Source organism: Hesperophylax consimilis, chromosome 7 (assembly GCF_061612785.1).
Source record: "Hesperophylax consimilis isolate HC1 chromosome 7, BYU_Hcon_1.0, whole genome shotgun sequence".
NCBI lineage: Eukaryota > Metazoa > Arthropoda > Insecta > Trichoptera > Limnephilidae > Hesperophylax > Hesperophylax consimilis.
The window spans coordinates 9,578,567-9,601,752 of NC_142842.1; the positions used below are offsets into that span (position 1 = coordinate 9,578,567).

The 23,186-nt window shown below is 33.5% G+C and overlaps 1 protein-coding gene and 1 long non-coding RNA gene across 2 annotated transcripts in view; one reads left to right on the forward strand and one right to left on the reverse strand.

Annotated features, from left to right (window-relative positions):
- Window positions 1-496: 496 nt before the first annotated feature.
- Window positions 497-5,742, reverse strand: PDCD-5 (programmed cell death 5). The gene is made up of 3 exons (XM_089633698.1): window positions 5,617-5,742; window positions 4,878-4,992; window positions 497-1,340 (listed from the first exon to the last, which is right to left on the reverse strand). Exons 1-3 carry the CDS (start codon window positions 5,680-5,682, stop codon window positions 1,126-1,128), a joined length of 396 nt encoding a protein of 131 aa, XP_089489824.1. The 5' UTR covers window positions 5,683-5,742; the 3' UTR covers window positions 497-1,125.
- Window positions 5,743-8,705: 2,963 nt separating this feature from the next.
- The window catches only part of LOC149422284 (uncharacterized), a 129,181-nt gene continuing 114,700 nt past the window's right edge, over window positions 8,706-23,186 (forward strand). Inside the window, exon 1 of the long non-coding RNA XR_016302414.1 lies at window positions 8,706-8,838. This is a non-coding gene — a long non-coding RNA (uncharacterized LOC149422284). The remainder of the gene's footprint in view (window positions 8,839-23,186) is intronic.

The window sequence follows — 23,186 nt, forward strand, 5'->3', positions numbered from 1 at the left end:
AATCGTATCTTGTTCGTGGGTTAGCATCTAGGTGTGCATATTAGATATCAAGTACGATTATAAACATTTGATGTCCAGCATCCCTTCTACAAAAAGACACCGACCACCACTGCCGTGTAGCAATTCCTCTTAAGTGTCATTTTCAAAATTGAAAATGATTGTGTCAAGAATTCAGAAAAGTGATAAAGTACCTACCTAAAATATGAAATTTTTTTACTAGTAATATAAATAAATATGCATTTTTACTAATAAAAATGCATATTTTTTTGTTTAAATTTCTTAGGGTAAATCTTGATGAATAGTCAAACTTTGTGATTTCTCTAAGGTTTGAGCTTTTTAGAAATCATAATATCCCGTGATTTGTCATGGGTCTGAGCCAGGATCTTATAATAGCGATGCACTAGAGACTGTTTTCTGTATTTCCATATCTATTATCACAATAATTGTTAGAAATAATAAAAGGCATCTCCGCTGAATGATATGAATAATCAAAGAAAACAAATTTATTAGCATTAAAAACATTAGTAAATTTATTTGTATTATTAATAATTATTATTACTTATACATACAAGTTACTCACTTTTGTTGAGTATACAAAAGAGAGAAGAAAAATAAAGCTTTAACTTTAATGATATAATATAAAATATGCAAAATGAAAATCAGTTCTTATGCGTTAGTTAATTGATAAGCGATATTGATTTTAAGTGGTCATCGATATTAGACCCAAAGATAGCCATCCAGAACTCGGTGAGCCATTGATAATATAAAAAAGGGGCATGAACCATTATTAGTGTACTAAAATATCTTAATCCAATGCTGTTTCAAATCACATCTGCGCACACCGGCACCCAACTTTTATTTATTTCTCCCCTCACCAAATCATTGGCTCCTCCGGTGTCTGTCCTTGTCTGTGCAGTTGGGTCATAGTTCAGCGACAGTTGGCATGCTTCCATGACACATCTCCCTTTGATTGATTCCATTATCTATGAGCGCAGCAAACAGTTGATTGTGAAGCTTGTATCGGGTATTCTGTGATATAAAAGCGGTAATCTATGCTGGTTTGTTGGCAATAGCTGATCCGTGAATTTTCTCAGTGACAATGTTATTTGATGAATATTTTGCGCGTTACAAGTCGTCATCGTCTGAGTCCAGAGCAGCTCTTCTCCGGTCGAATTTGACCGTTGAATTGCTCTTGGGCATCTGCTGGTTGACCGACTCTAGTATTCCTATGAACTCCTGTTCGCTGATCTGCCCCCTAACCTGCCCACTCTGGGCCATCCGGCATATCATGGACTCGACCATTTGTCCCTTTTCAGGCTTTCCTAACTTTATTGTGTTCACTGAAAAGAAAGAAAAACAAGGTTAGGTAATTGAAACTCTAACGCTACGTCCGCACAGACAGGCGGCTTGCTTAGCGCCTAGAGCCTAGTGGGTTGCATTCTGGCTACTTGCTAGGATACATGGTGGCCGCACTGAAGGTGGTTTGCGTGGTGGGTCACTAGGTGCCTTGGTCATTTGCTTGTCGCCATGTTGACGAGATTCAAAAATAACTCTAAAACTGCTACTTACAGAAAATTCATCTTTAAAATATACCATTTAACGACCTTATCCATCATGTTGGGTTCATGACATAAATAAATGTCAAGTCATGGGGAGTTTAATGTTCTGTATAAACAATTGCGTAATTTTGAGGAAAATTTTTACGAATATTTGCGTATGTCCAGAGAAACATTTGATCTACTTCTCAGTAAAGTTAAAGGAAAATTAACTCATTTGGATATCGTCGGCTTAGAGTGTAAACCTGCTAACGGCCAAATAGGTAACTTTACAGGAGACAAAAAACGTTCTTAAAAAAAAATAATAATAATTTTAAGAGACGGTTCTAATACAGTAGTGTGTATTTTTTTATTCTTTATAATATAAATCAAAAGAAGAGTTAGTAAATTCAGTATTCATTTAATAATTAACCCATTTGTGATATAACAGGTTTTCGTAGTGCAGTAACATTATTAATAAAGGATTTGGCAGTTTTTCACTCTTAATATTAAACTACTTCATTTTTTTTTAAATTATAAGTAATGTTTCTAAATACAACATTTTGTTAATATAGATTAGGAACACCTTTTTTCGGTCTCAATATTATAATATTGATAGATTCTATAACTTTGGAAAATTACCACATAATTTAATTCTAAAATTAAATGCTCTATTATAATAGCTTCTGTTAATAACAAAATTTCTCTCTTATCAAAAAAATATTGGAACTCTTAATATTTTACTCTCTAACATAAAGTAACAGTTACACGTTGAAAGTTTGTAACCTGAATATTTCTAAAATAAAATCAAAATAAATCACATTACACACCAGTCAGTCTCAATTATTACTAATACGAGTAGTGACTAGTCATGAAGTAAATTATCATAATAATAACGATAGTCTTCAGGTAAAATGCTTTTTAAATATTGCAAGTCTTCAAACTTCCTTTTTGTAATTTTTATTTTTGTTTGAAAGTGATTTCTAAGGGAATCAAAAGGCTATGCAATTACAGTCAGTGATTTTCTTTGCGGTAGTATTTTCCATACATCAGTGAATCTCAATTTAAAAAATACGTCACCGTTTGTAGTGTACTGAAGAGCTCTAATATCAGTAACTTTAGCGTCACCTCTACCACGTCCAGGACAAATGCTTTTTAAAAAATGTACTTCATCAAAGCTTTTGAAAAAAGTATGGTTTAAGTAAGTTACATCATAAGGTCTAGGGTTTTTCCTTGCCGACCTGCAAATAGATATATACTCCGCAGGAACATTGATGTTTTTAATTTTTCGAAGAAAACTTCTTCGGAAAGGTTTTCACTTTGTGATGGCATTATTTATTATAGTAAAAAGACAAATAACTTTGTTTACATCACTTTATTTGTACACAATCAACATGTTTCGTGAACAATGTTCACTTCTTCAGGATCAAACGTATGCGTATCAGTATACGTTTGATCCTGAAGAAGTGAACATTGTTCACGAAACATGTTGATTGTGTACAAATAAAGTGATGTAAACAAAGTTATTTGTCTTTTTATTGAAATTGATGTTTTTGTCTTTAAGAGGAATGTATGCTGTCCGCTTCCATCTGTGTGTGCCCAACTTCTAGAAACTTTTGTTCTATGATTATGTTGTGGTTTATAGCCGACAATAGCAATGCATTAGACGTTACACAATTCCTGTTTTGATACGTGCAACTCTCTATAAACAATGATTTTATTTGGTTTTGCTTGTCGTAAAACCTTGTTCTCAATTAAACTGACCCATATACTTGCAAACTCTTTCGAGTTTAAACCTCCTTCGGTTTCATTCCATTATTAGCAATAGCCATCTTTGTTCTTCAAATTAAGGCAAGATTGTGTATTTGGAGCTTTGTTCTATAGTATAAACTACTCTTTTTTTTATTTGGGAGCCATCAGAACCGCCTGCAAGTCAACCGTAAACACACTTTCTTCGGCTTTTTCTTTTTCTGCTCGAGCTTCTTCTTTTTAAAAAAAATACGTACCTTTGCAATATCTCAATCCTCAAACCTCCGTTTGCACAAATAACACCGAATTATGTAATTATTTGTAAGAGAACGCGTGCTGTCATCGAAAACTCTATACAGAATGGCGGTTAAGATGGACTTAGCAGCAGACTTTTGACGCCATGGATTTGGCAGTTTTACTTATCACGCATTTTTGTCAATTTAAAGCCAAAACTGACAAAAGCTGTTTTTCCTAGCTTGTGTATTTTTATTATTAGTATTATTTTATTTCTCTTTCGAATGGTATAATAAACGTAAAAATAGTCAAAATGGATTTAGCAGGTTTACACTCTAAGCCGACGATATGCATCTTAGAAAAAGCATATCAGCCGAAGAATGACTAGTCATTACATTGAGGAAAGTAAAACTCCAAATACATATTATTTTCAATTATTAAAAAAACTTAAAAAACACAGTAATTTAAGAAATAAGGAAAAAAAATTCTTCATTTAATTATTTGTAATTGTTTATGTAACTAATTAGAGCCGAATTGTTCTCCATTTGCATGGGTATATTATGAATTAAATTTTGTACAGATAAATTCTGGACGCGCAATTCATATTCCACTGATTGTTCAGTATTTATATTCGGTACAGGAATATGCAGCACTGGTACCGATTGTTGAATATTATTTTCTACAGCTTCAATTTCAGAAAAAATAATTCTTGAATCTTCGATCTTAACCTTAGTTTACGCCAAATTAAAGTTGTTGTCGCTTTTATTTTACCATCTATGCATACTTAGGAGGGGTTATTTCACAGAATTTGAATAATTTATCACATTTTAAGTTAAAATTCAAGTTGAGTTATTATTTCATCATGGACTGGTTGTTTTGAGTACTTGGATAATAACCACTTGAGCGATTATTGGCATATTATGGCAAGTTTGCAAAAACTATATATACACATCCATCGCTCGAGAGGATAAAAGAACTTGAATATTATCTTTGAAATTTGATGAATTGTTCAAATTCTGTAAAACAACTCGTCCTTAATCTTGTTAATTCGGTCTCCACATTAATAAGAAGCTTGTACAAGCCACTGAAGTGATAAATTACAGTAAATTTGCTTCTGCAGGATTAAATGCTTTTTTTTAAATAACACTTTATTTCAGCTTCTTTACTACTAGAACTAGAGATGACTATTTATGTTGGGAGAGATGGTAAACTATGGTAAGAAAAGAGAAATAGACCTTTCTAGTAGTAATTAAGTTGAAAACAGTGTTACTTAAAAAAAAACCGTGTTAAACGCGCAGCGTAATTCAGCAACTTCACCACAAATTAGAGGAGCTCTTTAATCTAACAGGTGTTACTTACATCGTGCCCGGGCATCCTGACTAAGAACTTGTGCAAGTATGGCGTGTTTCGTTTCTTCCATTTGCTTGGCCCGTTCCTCTTGGGCTTTAGGGTCTCGCTGACCTTCACCTTGGCCCTTTACAAAACATTAAAACAATACCAATTATTATAATTTTCTCAAGGAAGGAAAACAAAAATAACCTGACAATATTTGAAAATCTCCTTCTACCACCACAGTAAGCTGAAAATGTTGCTTGTGTTGTGATGGAGGACTTAGCCAGCCGAGGAATTGAACACACTACGCCCGAGTGGGACCAGAGCGGCGATGTCAACTCGGCCACCGACCGGTAATCTCTTGTTGGATTATTCATTAAAATCATAACAACCTTTTCGAGAAATCATCAAATAGGGAGAACTAAAAATATTTTGGATTTGTTGTGAATTCGTCATTTCAAAATAATCATTTAAAATAGAAATATAAGTTTTGCATTTCTAACCCCATGTGACTCATAACATTGAATGTTTACCACAAACAAATCGTTAAGTATTGTATATAAGATACGAAAAACAAATGTACAGTTATAATGTATTCATTGCATTTACCAAAATAGACCCATTGTACTCAAATTACCGCAAATGTACTCAAAATAAAGCGTGAAAATTTTGATATCCAGAAAAATTAACACCGGTACTCGGCATATCTGAACCGAAATGACATAAATACTTTCAGAAACATAAACAAATAAAACTAAACACTTACTCCATATTGGGACTGTAATTGGGACAGCCGCTGCTTTCTTATTTGTTCAAGATCAGCATCACTCATTTTTGCGTTTTATTTTCTAGTGTTTTCTAGCAATTTCCAAGTTTATTGAAAAGAAGTCCATAGACAAAAATGAACATTTAATAAGAAACAAAATCTTAGCCTAAAGTGTCTTTGATGCTGAGAGGGGCATTACTGAATATTGACTCTGAAACGTGCCACAAATATACTATACATTATTTTAAATGAATAAGTTGTGAAACAACACAAATTAATCAAAGAAAATTTACTTATGGACACCGGAATTTTAACCCGCGACCTCCGGCTTGCTAGTCGAGAGTCTTACCCCTCGACCACGGAGGCCGTCAAAGAACACAGGTCGTGGTGTCACATTACGATTTTTCGCAACTGTGGATTCATATACAAGCCTGATACCACTTGGGAGTATGAGAATCTCGAAACAGCAGCAGTCAAAACTTGTTCCCGAGAAATTTGTTGGGCCCTCTGCAATAGACTTAAAATACTTTATTTAAAGGTGAGTTCATGGTAGAAATAATCATCAATTACGACATTATTTATTTATAATTTATTAAGCCCATAACTCATAATTAGTAAGGGGGTGACAAATTACGCTATAATTTTGAAGCGTTTTATATAACTCCATATTAGGGTGTATCGATTTTTAACTTTTTTTTGTTTTCAAATTCCAAGTTGAAAAAAAGTTGCTACTAGGTACCACAACTTACCACAAAAAATTTTGGATTTTTAAAAAAATGTTTAGGTCTCTCGCACAAGGCCTAAAGTTTTAACTTTTTTCAAAAAATATCAATTTTTTTTTAATTTAAAAAAATAAAATCGTAACTTTTGTGTTTATTCCAAGTTAAAAAACAGTAATATTAGGGCATAAAAATAAGTAAGAAACGATTTTTTTTTATAAAAAAATGGATTTTAGGTCTCCCGTACAAGCCCTAAAGTTTTTTAATTTTGATGAAATTTTGTAATTTTGTGTACATATAAAAACCATGTTTTTTTTAAAGTTCAAACTACGTATTTATATTTATTCCCTAATATTACTGTTTTTTAACTTGGAATAAACACAAAAGTTACGATTTTATTTTTTAAAATTTTTAAAAAATTTGAAATTTTTTTGAAAAAAATTAAAACTTTGGGCCTTGTGTGGGAGACCTAAACATTTTTTTAAAAATCCCAAATTTTTTGTGGTAAGTTGTGGTACCTAGTAGCAACTTTTTTTCAACTTGGAATTTGAAAACAAAAAAAAGTTAAAAATCGATACACCCTAATATGGAGTTATATAAAACGCTTCAAAATTATAGCGTAATTTGTCACCCCCTTACTAATTATGAGTTATGGGCTTAATAAATTATAAATAAATAATGTCGTAATTGATGATTATTTCTACCATGAACTCACCTTTAAATAAAGTATTTTAAGTCTATTGCAGTAGTTTTTTTGAAAAAATTTAAAACTTTGGGCCTTGTGCGGGAGACCTAAACATTTTTTTAAAAATCCCAAATTTTTTGTGGTAAGTTGTGGTACCTAGAAGCAACTTTTTTTCAACTTGGAATTTGAAAACAAAAAAAAAGTTAAAATCGATACACCCTACTCCATATTGCTCGCTATACAATCCCATACAGACCTGTCACACTTAAAAAGATGATGTGTTTTAAGTGTGGGCGTGGCGGCGATATGAGCTGTGATCTGCTAGCCAAGCTATATTTGATAATTATGCAACCCCCTCTCCCACCTACGTTATAAGAAGGGGTCAGAACAATTTACGGAGCGCCGTACTTACGCGGCTGTCATATGTCAACGTGACGGATCCCATACAAAGAAATGATAATCCGCGGCAGTCTCCCAATTAATCTGACCCCCCTCTCCTGAGGAAGATTATAGCTTAGTATGTCAGCCCAACATATAATACGCACACGCCACGCTCAATTTATGCGCGCATAATATAGCGTAATATGTCTCTAAGGCTTTATGCCCGCTCATTGTACGTAGCCTCAAAAACTCGTACGATTTATTCCGTGATAGACTGCAAAAAATGAAATAATTCTCTCCCCTGCCTTACTTTTTTGAATGCGCGGAGAATATTTTACATCGGACAAATACGAATTGCGTTTTCGAACAAAATTGCGAATGAGAACGCCCCCTTTTAGAATGTTTGAGGAAATGTTCGTCGTAATGTTTAACATAATGCTGTGGAAACGATCGCTGGAGACGAGGCTTGGAGACGAGGCTAAAAAATGTATGTTATTTTCAGAGATGTGCTTTATTTCAAATAAATCCATTTCAAATGGAAATGCAAAATGCAAAATGGGTATTTTCCATTTTGCATTTTAAATGCTTTTCTAAAAACCATTTTGCATTTTGCATTTTAAATGCTTTTCTCAATGCATTTTCCATTTTAAATGCTTTTTTGCAACATTCTTCCTACTTTCTCCACTCATCTTTTTTTCATAAGCCCCAAATATCAGTCGGTCCTTAACCTCGCTATGAGAGATAATTTACATTTGTCAAGTTGCTCCCTAGTAGGAGCCCTGGCAATTGAGTGATACCATTACAAAAAATACTGAATCAAATACTGAACATGGCCATGACGCTGTAATATTAAATGTTAGAAAGCAGTTTCTATGTTTTTACGTTGGCAACATTAGTTCCGCGCAAATTTTTTGTGTTTCATAATCTGTAGTCGTGGTTTTTTTGGATTTACCATCATGTTTGTTCTACATTGATGTCCATTATTAAATGACAAAATTGTTTAAAAATTCTATAATTATTTTAATTGTTTGACCTGAGAAACCATTTTGCATTTTCAATGTTTGTATCTTTACGTGATATCATCTATTCCAATTTATTGCAATGTAACAATAATATGAAAATCTATAAATTTTTTAATTTTGTAAAGCTATAATATCGAAACAGTTTTCTGTAACATTAATTTTTGGTTCAGGAAGATGATAGATTTGGAAAAATCTTTAAAATTTCTTCGCTAGATGGCAGTAGCAGCTGGATTGCGGTGAGAGCACAAAATTATTTTTGACAATCTGATTTTACTTGTGTGAAGTTTTCCCTGAAAGTGAGGTTATTGTTTTGTTTATAAAATATATTTCCGGATTGATTTTCGGTTTTAGTGTAATTTGATGTATTATTTAACGTAGTGGGGAATCAAGTTACTAGGATTAGTTGCTATCTATCGTGAGTAAACAATACATTTCTTACTATATTAAGTTTTGTATATTTATTTTGATTCTGACGTTTGTGGTTTGTATTATTTGTATGGTATTTTGTAACAATATGAAATAAATACAATGACATTATTTTTTTATCCATTTACAGAATATTTTTTGGTAAATTTGATTACATATTTTTAATGTTTGTGATAGTGTTTAAAATGTTTTATAGTTTTGATGACGTTTTGAATATTGTGGTTAATAAGTTCAACGAACAGAAAAGGTAGTCCTACGTATTGAGTTATATCATTGGCTGTATCGGGCTGTACGCTGAAAACTTAGAAAAAACTTAAAACCAATATGATTATTTTATAATCTTTTATCATGTATGCCTGTTTTAGTCCAACGGTATTTTGTCTAGCAAGAAGTTAATTACTTTTATTCTCCACGAATATAACGCCCGTTGAAAACAGGCGCAATAAACAAACGAATTTCTGCGAAATATCATAAATTAAGAAAAAAATTTAACCAATTTGAACTATTATCTACTGTAGCTAGATTAATAGTTTACGATGAAAAATACCTAAATAAATTTGCTTCACTTATTTTTGATTAGTTTTTATATATATTTAGATCATGAATTCGTTCGTTATAATGGAATTTAACTAATTAATACAGTAACCGTAGTTTATGGTATATTTCGGAAACAAGACAATCGTTTAAGTTTAAATGTATTATTAGACAAAATATTTAACATTTTTATTTACTTAACCTCTCGATTGCAGACGTATCCTTAATATGTTCGCTTCACACGGGAGGTTCTGAGGAAAAAAAGGCCTCATGTTATCTTTGGGGGTGCTGTGTGAAGGGTCTTTTTAGGGAAAGGAAGGAAAGGAAGTTCTGGGAAGAAAAACGGTATGAGGGGTGGGTAGAAATCTGGGATCAATGCGTCCAGGAGTGACAAAGAATCCATCCCTCCCACTGCGGTGTAAGGCGATGGGACAAGAGAGAGTCCGGCTGGAGAGGTCAAAAGGTCTCCCACAACCAGTCTCTCCCGATTCGACCCACCACGCAGTAGGTTCTTCTGACAAGACATAGACTAACCTCTCCCCATGAACCCGGACACCCCTGCTTAGCCGCCAAACGTAGCGAAGCACTTGGGAAAACCTATGTCAGGGGTGTTGGTTATCCAATAAATGGTTCCCGGTGCGTGGGTACCCATACCCGCTTCCCAAATTGAATATAACTATATATTATGGGGAAACTACTTATAGTAGATTAAATATTAGGTAATTATTCGGAATCGCTGGACAAGGGTTATATGAAATATTTATATATAAAACCTTCTGATTTACCTTAATTTACTTTAAAAGGAATCTGACTGCATTTGGGATATTTTTAATTTTAGCATTTTAATTTTTAATTACGTAAATCGAAAATTCACTCTCGTTGTATGGGATGACAGATGGAATGGTTTCTGTTGATAAAATTTTCTTTTGTTTGTATTCCTGATACGAGTGGCTATATTTTTTACCATGTGCAAATACTAGGTAGGTACTATTTTAGCCAAACTCGAAAAATAAAATAAAGATATTTAGGTATGTTTTATAAAATAGAAAAATTAAAAAAGGTGATGTTATTATAGGTTAGGTTGGATAATTTTAGGTTAGGTTGGTTTATTATTAGGATTTAGGTTAGGATAGATTGGATATTATAGGTAAGGTTGGATTATTATAGGTTAGGTATGATTATTATTAGGATATAGGTTAGGTTGGATTATTATAGGTTAGGTTAGAATATTGTAGGTTAGGTTCGATTATTATAGGTTAGGTTGGATTATTATTAGGATATAGGTTAGGTTAGGTTAGGTTGGATTAGGTAGAATGAAATCACAAACCAGTCTATACAAACCTAGCGTAGCCCACAAACTACTTGAAAACTGGGATATAACTCTAAAGGGGACGCGAGCAGGCGTTATTAAAGGTTCCCCAACATTTATAGGTTAAGTTAGGTTGGATTATTATAGGTTAGGTTAGGTTGGATTATTTTAGGTTAGGTTAGGTTGGATTATTATAGGTTAGGTTGGATTATTATTAGGATATAGGTTAGGTTAGGTTAGGTTGGATTAGGTAGAATGAAATCACAAACCAGTCTATACAAACCTAGCGTAGCCCACAAACTACTTGAAAACTGGGATATAACTCTAAAGGGGACGCGAGCAGGCGTTATTAAAGGTTCCCCAACATTTATAGGTTAAGTTAGGTTGGATTATTATAGGTTAGGTTAGGTTGGATTATTATAGGTTAGGTTAGGTTGGATTATTTTAGGTTAGGTTAGGTTGGATTATTATAGGTTAGGTTGGATTATTATTAGGATATAGGTTAGGTTAGGTTAGGTTGGATTAGGTAGAATGAAATCACAAACCAGTCTATACAAACCTAGCGTAGCCCACAAACTACTTGAAAACTGGGATATAACTCTAAAGGGGACGCGAGCAGGCGTTATTAAAGGTTCCCCAACATTTATAGGTTAAGTTAGGTTGGATTATTATAGGTTAGGTTAGGTTGGATTATTTTAGGTTAGGTTAGGTTGGATTATTATAGGTTAGGTTGGATTATTATTAGGACATAGGTTAGGTTAGTTTAGGTTGGATTATTATAGGTTAGGTTAGGTTGGATTATTATAGGTTAGGTTAGGTTGGATTATTATAGGTTAGGTTAGGTTGGATTATTATAGGTTAGGTTAGGTTGGATTATTTTAGGTTAGGTTAGGTTGGATTATTATAGGTTAGGTTGGATTATTATTAGGACATAGGTTAGGTTAGTTTAGGTTGGATTATTATTAGGACATAGGTTAGGTTAGTTTAGGTTGGATTATTATAGGTTAGGTTAGGTTGGATTATATTGGGTTAGGTTAGGATATAGGTTAGTTTAGTTTAGGTTTGATTATTATAGGTTAGGTTACTATAGTTTAGGTTAAATAAAACAATAATTATAATAATAACTAAATATAAGTTTTTTAAGTAACATAAAAATATTTTATTTTCGAGTTTGGCCAAAACAGTACCTAACTAGAATTTGCATTCTGAAATGATTCAAATTCTAGCTACTCGTATCAGGAATACAAACAAAAGAAAATTTTATCAACAGAAACCATTCCAGCTGTCATCCCATACAACGAAAGTGAATCTTCGATTTACGTAATTAAATATTAAAATGCTAAAATTAAAAATATCCCAAATGCAGTCAGATTCCTTTTATAGTAAATTAAGGTAAATCAGAAGGTTTTATATATAAATATTTCATATAACCCTTGTCCAGCGATTCCGAATATTTACCAAATATTATTTTCATAAATGATCCTTCGGCAAATATTTTATAACTGCATTCAGTTGCACAATCTTAAAATTATAATATCCCGCGAATTTTCACGGGTCTGCGCTAGTACTATAATAATATCTAATACAGGGTGCGCCAGAGAAACTTACTTATTTGAAAGTTCAATAAAAACAAAAGCACTGTAGTTATTGTTGTAATTCTTTTTTTATTTGAAAATGCAATGTACCAAGTTTTTTTTCATACTGTTTTAAAAATTACATCTTTTAAATGGCGACCCTCATCGCGCATACACTGGTTAAGTCGTTTTTTGAAGTTTTCGTCCACTCTTCTCAGCATATCAATCGGAATATTGGCAATAGCATCAGGAATGTTGTTCTTCAGGTGATCTATGGTCCGTGGTCGATCGACATAAACAAGGGATTTCAAATAACCCCATAAAAAAAATCACATGGAGTCAAATCCGGAGAGCGCGCCGGCCATGGGAGATCGTCTCGGAGAGAGATGAGGCGGTTGGGGAAATGTTGTCGCAGCAAATTCATGCCCGCTGCTCTCTAGACCACAGCATAATGGCAACTGACGAGAATGGGAAACAAACTTGGGGACGTCCTCCTCCAGATGCGCCCCCTCCCGCCCCTCTACTTGCCCAACTCAACGGTCGGGAATTTTTTCAAATAAGTAAGTTTCTCTGGCGCACCCTGTACATAGCTTAGTAAAGCTTGGGTAAATACTTCGATTTCTGCCCTTTAATGTGCTTTCAGACGATGTTAATGACACTTCCAATTAGTAAGAAAATCTCGTGCCCTGTCTTGTTCTAGGGTTGCCACTACAGAAAAATATATATTTGTAGGTAGGTATATATGGATAACATTATGTCCTTGGGTACTTTAACAGTTACTTATACTTCACTCCGCATAAGTGACCGTGTGGTGAGCGATTTGCCAATTTTGGGGTTATTGGGCCTTATTTTGTTGAGGAGAATGGACGAACCGTGACTATCAACGCTCAACGTTATGTTTTCATGTTGGAATTTTTTTTGAACCTCCATTGGGACTATCTGCGAAAACAGATCTGGGAGACATCTGGTTTTAACAGGATGGTGCTACGGCCCGGGGCCGGCCCAATGCGGGCGCAATTGGAACAGTCCGCTCCGGGCGCCGAATTGTCAAGGCGCTGAAAATAACAGTCCTAACAATATGGTTTTGACAAAGGGCGCCAAAATTTTACTCGCGCTAGGGGCCGTTTGGCTCAGGGCCTGCCTTGCTACGGCCATCAGTTTAAATGACGAAACTGCGACAGATGTTCCTTACGCGTCTCGTCTCTCTGAGGGGTGACGTGGTGTGGCCTACGCGCTCACCTGATTCGATAATTTGCGACTTCTTCCTGTGGGGATACCTGAAGGAAAATGTTTTTTGAACATCAGCCTCACACACCTTGGAAAAACTCAAGGATCCAATTCGGGAGGAAATCGCCTCTATACCCGTCGAGATGTGCCAAAATGCGGCCTAAAACTTCAGAAATCGCCTTCATCAATGTATCGCTGCTGGGGGGCATCAACTTTCTGAAGTCATCTTCATGACTTGATGCATAAAACGGCATGATGTACCAAATAAAATAAAATAAACACCATTTCTGTAATTTACTCCGCTAGCCCTTCAAAACTGCACTGTCTGTTTTGCTGCACCCTGTTTAAGAATAAATTTAAAATATTCACAATCCTGCACACTACTGTTTCATCTTCCGAGACGGCCTGTAGTTTTTGTATTTAGTTCCTATTGTCTTTACATGGTTTTCATAATGTTTGCTAGTGGATTATCACTACAGATCATGTTTTTACTTTAGTTTTAAATATGTTCATTTTTATTATTTTTTTTGTTTTATTTGGTGTAGCGTTATATAGTTTCGTAACATGCAATTTAATAAATCTCTGTCCAAAAGATTTAGATATTCAAACTGGAAATAACCAGTATATTTTGGATTATTCCCCTGGTTTAGTATTTATGTTAGGCAGTGGAGTATTCAGATGTTTTTTTAGTTTAAATAAAAAATAAAAAATAAAAATTGAATAATGTGTTTGTACAAATTTAAAGTTATATTCCGTCTGTCGGAGTTCTAACCGGAACTTTCAGAATTGTATTTAGTACTGTTTACCCTAAAATATTATACATTTATTTCTCCCCGTTGCTGCTTTTCGTGTTTTACTATTTACCACTTTTATTCAATTTACTAAACATGATAAAAATATTTTTTAAATTATTATTGATTACGGTAACCCTATATCATACTCGGTAGCATTACAGCATTATGGCTACTCCAAGCATTGCAAGAATCATTATTATTATTATAGTTATAATCGGAAGAACAATAACTAGAAGAATTCCTGGCATGGTTAGAGAATCAGCAGATGCCGTCAATCATCAGTTATCTTGGAGCATCTTCCCCGTTAGTTGGTTCGGTGATACCACTAGATGTACCACCCTACTACTGTGAACAATGTGATATGAGAATTCAATTTGTTGCTGATGGGATCTAAGTAATCTAATCTGCCTGGCCGTTTCTAGGGCTGCATTATCATCAAACTTAAGGCTTTTAACCAAGCGTTTAAAAAAAATAAGAGAATGGTTTGAAACTGAGAAAAAAAAACTTTTATGTATAAGCGAGTGTTTGATTAATTATAATTAATAAACTTAAACGAAAATATTTCATGAAGCATGACTTTTTAAAAATAGACCAAAAATCTCTCGACAAATAATAGTAGCATTTCAAGAACACCGTATAACTGTTTTTTTCATACCTATAATTAAAATAACATAACTACGTAGATGTGTTTTTTATAATTTTCTGTGTGTACATTCCGATTTTTTCCCGATGGAATTTTATATAAGTAATTACTTTTCTTAGCAAATGTACAGAGATTATCTTAAAAAATTACATGTTATATTTAGTGTTTAGGGGAAATATGTTATTTTATGAGGAGTCTTTACAGGAACTTGTTGATTTTTTGACTGATTTTTAAAATATACTTATTTCCATAAAAACATAATCTGAGATAAACAATCAAAACTGTCTTGTTTTCTTCCAGAGATTAAAAAACAGTTTAAATTGAAATTAATACAATTTTTTTTTCAACCTAATAAAAAAATATAAATTACTTAATAATAATATCTGTCGTATCCCTGTTGATTATTTCATTGTAAAAATTGAGTGGCGATGGGTCAATCTATTTTAACAAATTTTTAAGATCATTTAATTTATTCTTTTCTATTGGTACTTATCCTTGTGGATAGGCTTTATAAGTGGCCATTATGAGATTGAAAGAAAAAAATGCACCATACACAGTAAAAAAATCAAACAAACATATTTTACAAAAGGATTTTTTTCTAAATTCATGTGATTTTTCTTTGTTTTAATATTATATCATATGTACAGTAGAAGTTATTTTTATGTCCAATGGTAGATCTGGGTATAAAGAAAAAAAAGTTCCTTTTATACATTGAGTTATATAGAGTCTATATTCCTTGCAAAATCAGTTAAATATATTGTTAATGTGCGGGAAGGGGGATGTGGCGGCTATTGATGTCGCCCGAATCCTTCTGACTTCGAACAAACTCAATGAACGGAGTCGCCGGTAACCGTCCGCCGGGCCACAGCCGGGAACTAAAGAAAAAGCCAATTTACATGACTACTGATTACGGTAAAAGCCTATTTACCGATGAGAGGTTATACCATTTTTTCCTGTCCCGTGTCCTATCCTGTGGTTTCTCTGTCTTTTGCAGTGCGATTTGCACAATATCTCAGCGTACATGTCGGCATTTTTAAGTTATCGCCGGAGACCTATGCCCGGCGAGCGCTTGTAACCGACTGAAGCTCGTGGTATCTCACAGCGGACAATTAACCGATGTTTGTAGCCCATACTTCGAACGCCAATGTTAGCTCTATCTGCATAATGCTTTCTTACTATGTGGCAGTCACGGCGTGTGAATTTGCCGCAAATATACCACGTAAGTGTAATATTTTATTTTTAATATACATATATATGTGAAGTAACAAGAACTCTGGATTCGTACCACGGAGGCTTTCGTTTTATGTCGTGACTTTTTAATCATTTGGAAAGAACTTTAAAAGTGAAAAGCTGATTTCACATTCCTGGTATCCCTGACTCCTCAAGTTAATAACGTAACTTATTATCTAAGTACTATCGCCCTCATCAGTCTAGGTCTTCCTGTTCATCTCTTCTCTTCGCAGCCTCCCAGGCAATTCAGAGTTCATCCAATCTAGTTGGCTGGACCCAATCTCCATTAGTGCCTCCGGCGAGCATATAATATCATCGGGTTATCTTCCAAGTTCACAATTTGTTTCTCATTACAACGATTCTAAATCAGTTGGCATGTTGCGTGATGTCCTTTCAAGATGAGCTACTGGTTCATTTTTATTAGGTTTCTTTGATTAGGCTTTTCGTCCTTTTCTGATATTATAAAAAAATTTAAACAGAAAAATCAATTTACTCTTTAAGAGCAGAATTAACAATCCCAAAAAATGAATCCATGAAAAAGTTTTTTTAACTATACTCTGTTTTAAGAAGTCTTTTAAAACTAAAAAGTTTAAGTTTGGCTAAAGATTGAACCTTCATACCCAAGAATAGGGAATTCTCTTCACACCAAAAAATCACTTATTATTAATTATTCACATGTAGAAACACTTCAGACACAAGAATACATAGTTTTTATAATTTTCAAAAATCATTTATTAAAGTTATAATGACTTTAAAAACAGGCGCGAACGAAATATTTCAATGCAGCTAAAAACGCCCGGTGATTGATCAAGCGTTCAAGGGCGAACGATGACGTCACTGTTGACCGGCCCGAGTAGATCCTGCAAACCGATGGCGGCGGCAGCGGCAAAGGTGTGACGTAGCACTTGTGACGTAGCGATCAAAATGGCGCATGACCGTTTTCAGATCCGAAATAGCACGCAATTTTTAAAACAACTACAAAAAATTGAAAATGCATTTAAAAAAAAAGAAAAAAAAGAGGCACATAATAAAATAATTATCTTTATTGAAATAAATTATTTACAAAATGCACGAGAATTCCCTATTGGAGTCGAAAACTCAACGTCGCCAAATGCCGATCGGATAGAACCGACATTTATTTCGTATTATTAACTGTTTTAATGTCATCCGATTTCAGAGAATAGTGTTTATGCCCGCGTATGTGTATGTGATTGCCATCAGTTGATGACAATGCATTCTATTGTCGTCGACAACGAGTCTATCTACCGATCGGCTGTCGGGAAGTGGTTTAATTTCCGCTTCCAAGATTTTAATTCATTCATTACCGAAAACAAAAGTGAAATTCAATTAGATGTATTAAAAAAGCATCATAGATTTTTATTTTATTTGATTATCACAAAAGACAGGAGCGGGTTAACAAAAAAATACAAAGAATTAATACCGACCTTTCAATAACGGTGTAGAAAGTATGACTGAGTAGAATGTGGCCAAGAACGAAGATTCGATAGATATGTGTTATGTGGCCGAGAAGGAAGATTCGATAGATATGTGTTATGTGGCCAAGAAGGAAGATTCGATAGATATATGCCAATTAGTCAAGTAAAGTCAATTTTACAAGGTACATTTGATAAAAAAAATTTCCAGTATCGAAATTCTTGAGCAGATTATATATTTTATTAACCTGTCTGGGGTCTTAGACAAGAGAGGTCTTGTGTACATTCTCCATCAGTTTTCTTTTAAATCGGCATAGATAATACTTCTAGAGAATGTCTTTCCGATGGTTTGTTACTCAGCTTCGCCTGACCTTCTTTTTTTTGTATTGAACAATATTACAAAAGATTTAAGACAACCAATATTGCGTCTAATCTTATTCATATTATGTAGGTAGAGACACCCATTCAAATGGGTGTCTCTATATATAGGTAATGTCCGTATAGTGTATTTAAAATATTATATTATAGGTACTATGAATTGGGATGGTGAAAAACTAGTCAATAGAGTGTGTTGTATCTCCCGGAATCTACGATTGCTCTTCAATAGAACTCAAGAAATACACAAAACACTTTTGTACATTTATTAGACGTTTTTTATAATACTATATAAGCTCTGTAGACAGCCAGCTAGTATCTATATCAGCTAATATCTGTATTCCATTACGGTAGGAAGCTTTCTCTGCTTGATCTTAAGGAAGGTAGGTATGTATATAAATATAATCCTGTAGTTCTCTGTAATATCGGTAGCTCTGAATTAATACTACTTATGCCAGCTATGTTTGGCACAGCACAAAGCGTTTTATAAAACTCCATAATGATCGCCATACAATCCGGTACAGACCTGTCATACCTAAAGATGATGTGTTATAAGCGTGAGCGTAGCGATGATATGCGCTGTGATCTGCTAGCCAGGCTATATTTGAAAATTATACGACCCCCTCTGCTACCTTCGCAAGAGAAGGGATCAGAACAATTTCAAGTCAGTAAATTGTTCGAGCATTAACGCGCATTAAGTCATCTGTCAGTGACATATCCCATACAAAAAAATGATATTTGCGGCAGCCCCCCAATTGATCTGACCCCATCTCCTGAGAAAGATTATACCATAGTGTGTCAGCCCAACATATAATATGTACATGCCACGTCCAATTTATGCACGCATAATATAATATAGCGTAATGTGTCTAAGGCCTTAACCAATATCTTATATCGCAGACTGTAATAAATACTATGTATTATTATGTCTAGTAACAGGTGATGACAAAGACATTGAACCGTTCACACTTTTACACTCCTTTAATTCCGCTCTCTTACGCCTTACTATTTTAATACTAGACATATTATACACAATCGTTACATATTGTGTTTTCGGAAAATTTGATTTTTAAACGTGTAAAAATCAAATTTAAAAAAATATTAAAATTACTTATTACTTGCCAAAATTCTCCGATTCCGAGACTTCACAATCTCGGAAACAAATATTCTGATCTGGGTGACATATTTCAATTGAAAACTAATCAGTATAAATGTTGTATATTCTATCACTTTTATCCTTCTAGATACAAATAGACCTATGTACCCATATAACTTCTCCGCTTCTACTATTTTGTTTTGTTGAATCTTTTAAACTCAATTATATGCGTGAGGATTAATTTTTGCCATTATGTTTACATTCTTCTTTATTGTATTAATTTTTAAGTGTTTACTCTGATACAAAATGCTTGTATTTTTTTAAAAAGAAAAGCCCACTAGGGCGTGGAATAAATTAATAAATAAATATTATTATAGTTCAATAATTTTGCGGTATTCAATTATCAGAGCAAACGTGTTGTTATTTTGAGAACTACTCGAAATCCAATGACTTTTCGTCAAGAAGATTCTATTATACCTACCACTCTAAGGTAGTTTTTTTTAACCATAATGTATTTTTAGTGTCCTTTTTGGTTGTATGCATCCTTGCATATGTATCAAATACATTGATTAAATTAACAATAAAGTGTTTCCGTTGGAGATACACCCGAACGTTTGCTGCTACGCATTAATTAAACCTTTTTTTTTAAAGGGATGTATTTGTCTTATAACTTATATAATATGCATAATACTTACATCAAATGCGATGCGACAAAAGGGCTTAACCTACATAATGTTTTTGATACCTTGAAAGCCTACATAATCGATTTCCGACGAGGATCGAGTATGCAAATAGTGCTATTTGCATGTAAATTGCTGTATAACAAAGTTGTGCAATACACAAGAGGCACCTTGATACTATCAATTTTGGTGTTTTTCACATTTTGAGACAGTTAATTTGGGTTCCTACTGTAGTTATGCAGCTTTTGAATAGAAAACCAACAATTTCTTCACACGGAGAAAACTTACTGACATGAAATACTGTTAATTTATTAAAAATCAGGCAAAATTATTTTCCTTTCCTGTTAAAACCGAGACTGCAGGCCTTTAACGAATGAATAAACATAGTTTCGAACCAAGTATCAGTCAAAAGCGAATGTTTTAGGAGGACGGCGGAACACGTGCTCATACAAATATTGATATTGACATACTGATATTGTCGTATTCCGTCATGATATTATTTGGGAAAAGAACATGTGTTCTCGATATATTCTGAATGACTAATATTTTATCAGGAAATTGGCATGCTATCACTTTTTTAACAGGATCATTTTTTCTCCGTGCAGGTATTTAAATTAGTAACCTTATAATGTAATATGCGTTCGAAAATTTGTATGTATTTAAAATATATATATGTGTTAATGTCGCACACGATTCCCAACTGCTCCCAACAGTCTGGAGCCAGTGAGACTATAGCATCCCCAATTGGGGTATGTTGTGAGGCTGAAGGTAGTGGGGAGGGGGAGGAGATGTTCCAACAATTCAATTCAGAATGGTGGTCTTACACCAGGGTGCTGATAGTATCTTGCACTCTTGAACGTGCCGCAAGTATTCTATATATTATTTTAAATGAATAAATGGCACTAGACGTGTTTGGTGACCAGATCTGAATAGCCAGGTAGGTACTTCCTCACCTTCCTCTACCCCACATCCTTCCCCCCACTACATTCAACCTCACAACATACTCCAATTGGGGATGCCATAGTGTTACCGGCTACACATTGTTCGGAGCAGTTGGGATTCCTGTACGGTATTGACATAAAAAAAATATATATATCTAGAACGATCCCACCAAACGGTCTTCGTCAGAATGTGCTGATTACGAACCCTTTTTCTGTATTTTTTTTTTTTAATTTTTTTTATTTATTTTTTTTTTTTTATTTTTTTTTTTTATCGTGTATTAATTTCTTTAAATTATGAGCACACATCTACCCACGCTTCACAAAAAAGAGCAAAACACATTTTTTGGTTATATTTTTTGCATAAATCCATACAAGCAGTTAGTGATAAAGTAGTCCCTGAGAGTGTCGTACGTACGTCATCGACAATCGTTCTCTTCCTTCCCGCACGTCTTGTAAAAAAAACAGAATACACTAGAACCATGAAGTCACATATGACTTCTCTCTCTGGGACTACTGTAAAAACATAAAGAGTTAAAAAATAACTTTTTAATGTATCTATAACTTTCTGGATGTTTCAGCTTTAAATAAACTAAAATGTGATGACTGTTCCTCATTTTATACCGAGTAAACAACTCGTAATTTCGACATTAGAATAAAAGAAAATTTAAGATGTCTTAATAATAATATTTTTTCCGATTTCGCCAACCATAACTGAAAAACAATCAATGTTTTAAAAATATACAGGGATAAATATTGTTCAAATTAATAATAAAGGAAAACGATTAGATAACTTAGAAATAACGAAATCCCACCTTAGACATATTCCATTTTACCGTCCGTTCCATATCCTCCCCCATTGTTCACTAATTATTCACACTTGTAATAATAATATATTATGTTAACCCATAATATATTACCAAGTCTAACTCACCTATAATATATACCATTATGTTTTGTAATGTTAAGTTAGTATATCCTGAGTTGCCATGGAAACATATAATTAGATTAGACTTTTTTTTTTTTTTTTTTTTTTTTAACTTTATTTATTTTCATTTCTTTACATATATTATACATATTAATAGACAGTAAATAATAACATAATATATTTCTTGTATATACCAAATTGTATATACAAGAAATGAAAACCCACTAAGGCACTGCCTGAGTGTGGGTAATATAAAACCATTACTATATTTCAAGTAGGTACCTAAGTATAATATATATAAGTAGAAAAAGTTTTTTTAAATTTTTTATTTATAGTTATTATAAAAGTAAAGAGAAAACATTATGTACAATAGTTTATAGTGAGTTGTAGAAAGGATCAATAAATTTATAGAAAAAGCGTTTCAATATCTGCGTCATTCAGCCATAATTTTACCTCTTTAACATATTCTATCGTTTTATTTATCATTTGAGTTTGTAGTGGTAGAAGGTTAATTGCACGAGGACCAATAAAACTGCTATGTGTCTGCATTAATTTAGTATTTGTTTGGGGGGTGTAAAATATATTATTTGTTCTTTTGCTCATTCTGTTTTCATTTATTTTGAAATTATTTTTTTTTTTAAATAAATATTTCATAGTTTGTAATATATATAATTTACGAATGTTAAATAATTTAGTTACTTTGTATAATAGGTTGGTCGATAATGTTTTATTTTTGTTATATATGACTTTAATTATGTGTATTTGAATTATTTGTAGGGGCTTAATAAAAGTATCAGGTGCACCACCCCATCCTATTATTCCATAAGTGATTGCAGATTGCACCATGGAGAAGTAGATCATTTTCAATTTTTCAGCGTTTAAAATTTCCTTGAGTCTATAAAATATGTAGGTAAGATATCTTAGTTTAGAAGTGGTTTGATTAATATGTGATTTCCAATTAAGATTAATATCTATTGATACTCCTAAATATTTTATATTTTGGACATTAGCGAGTTCGTTGCACAGGAAGCACATTTCTTAATTGTAAGTTGTATTATGGATTCTAATTTTAAGGTTGTCTTTTGGTTTGTTTTTTATGTTTTTATAAAAAGGTAAGTAAAATGTTTTGCTGTAGTGTAAGACAAGTTTGTTGTATTTTAACCATTTTGAAACAAGTTGACATTGAACGCCCAAAGTGGCTCCGGTCAAGTGGAGTCCGTGGATCTCATAGTTCATTCGTTCACCACTCTATTCGACTGCCAACTGTCGACGGTTCATCGTATACGAAGTCCGAACGAATAATCTAATAAAATGTCGACTGTAATCCAAACTTTCCGGTATTGTTCTTGCTATTCGCTCGGACGTCGACTGAAGTAGTGAACGAATCCATGAGATCCGTGGACTTCACTTGGCCAGAATCACTTTGGGCGTTTAGTGTCATCTATATGTATCTTTGTCTAAGGGGTAATTTCAACCTTATCGCCATCAGCACAATGAGTGTATGATTTCGTTCGAATTCTAAGGTTACTCAAAGAGCGCTTCGCCTTAATAGTCGTTCGCCAGCCACAATAGATAT

What these genes read in the sequence shown, in the direction of transcription:
- PDCD-5 (XM_089633698.1), bottom strand. Translation starts at nt 5,682, where the DNA reads ATGAGTGATGCTGATCTTGAACAAATAAGAAAGCAGCGGCTGTCCCAA. An exon ending in AATTACAGTCCCAATATGGA is followed by an intron (nt 4,993 to 5,616) that starts GTAAGTGTTTAG and finishes TGTTTTGTAAAG; the next exon opens with GGCCAAGGTGAAGGTCAGCG. An exon ending in TCAGGATGCCCGGGCACGAT is followed by an intron (nt 1,341 to 4,877) that starts GTAAGTAACACC and finishes CTTTCTTTTCAG; the next exon opens with TGAACACAATAAAGTTAGGA.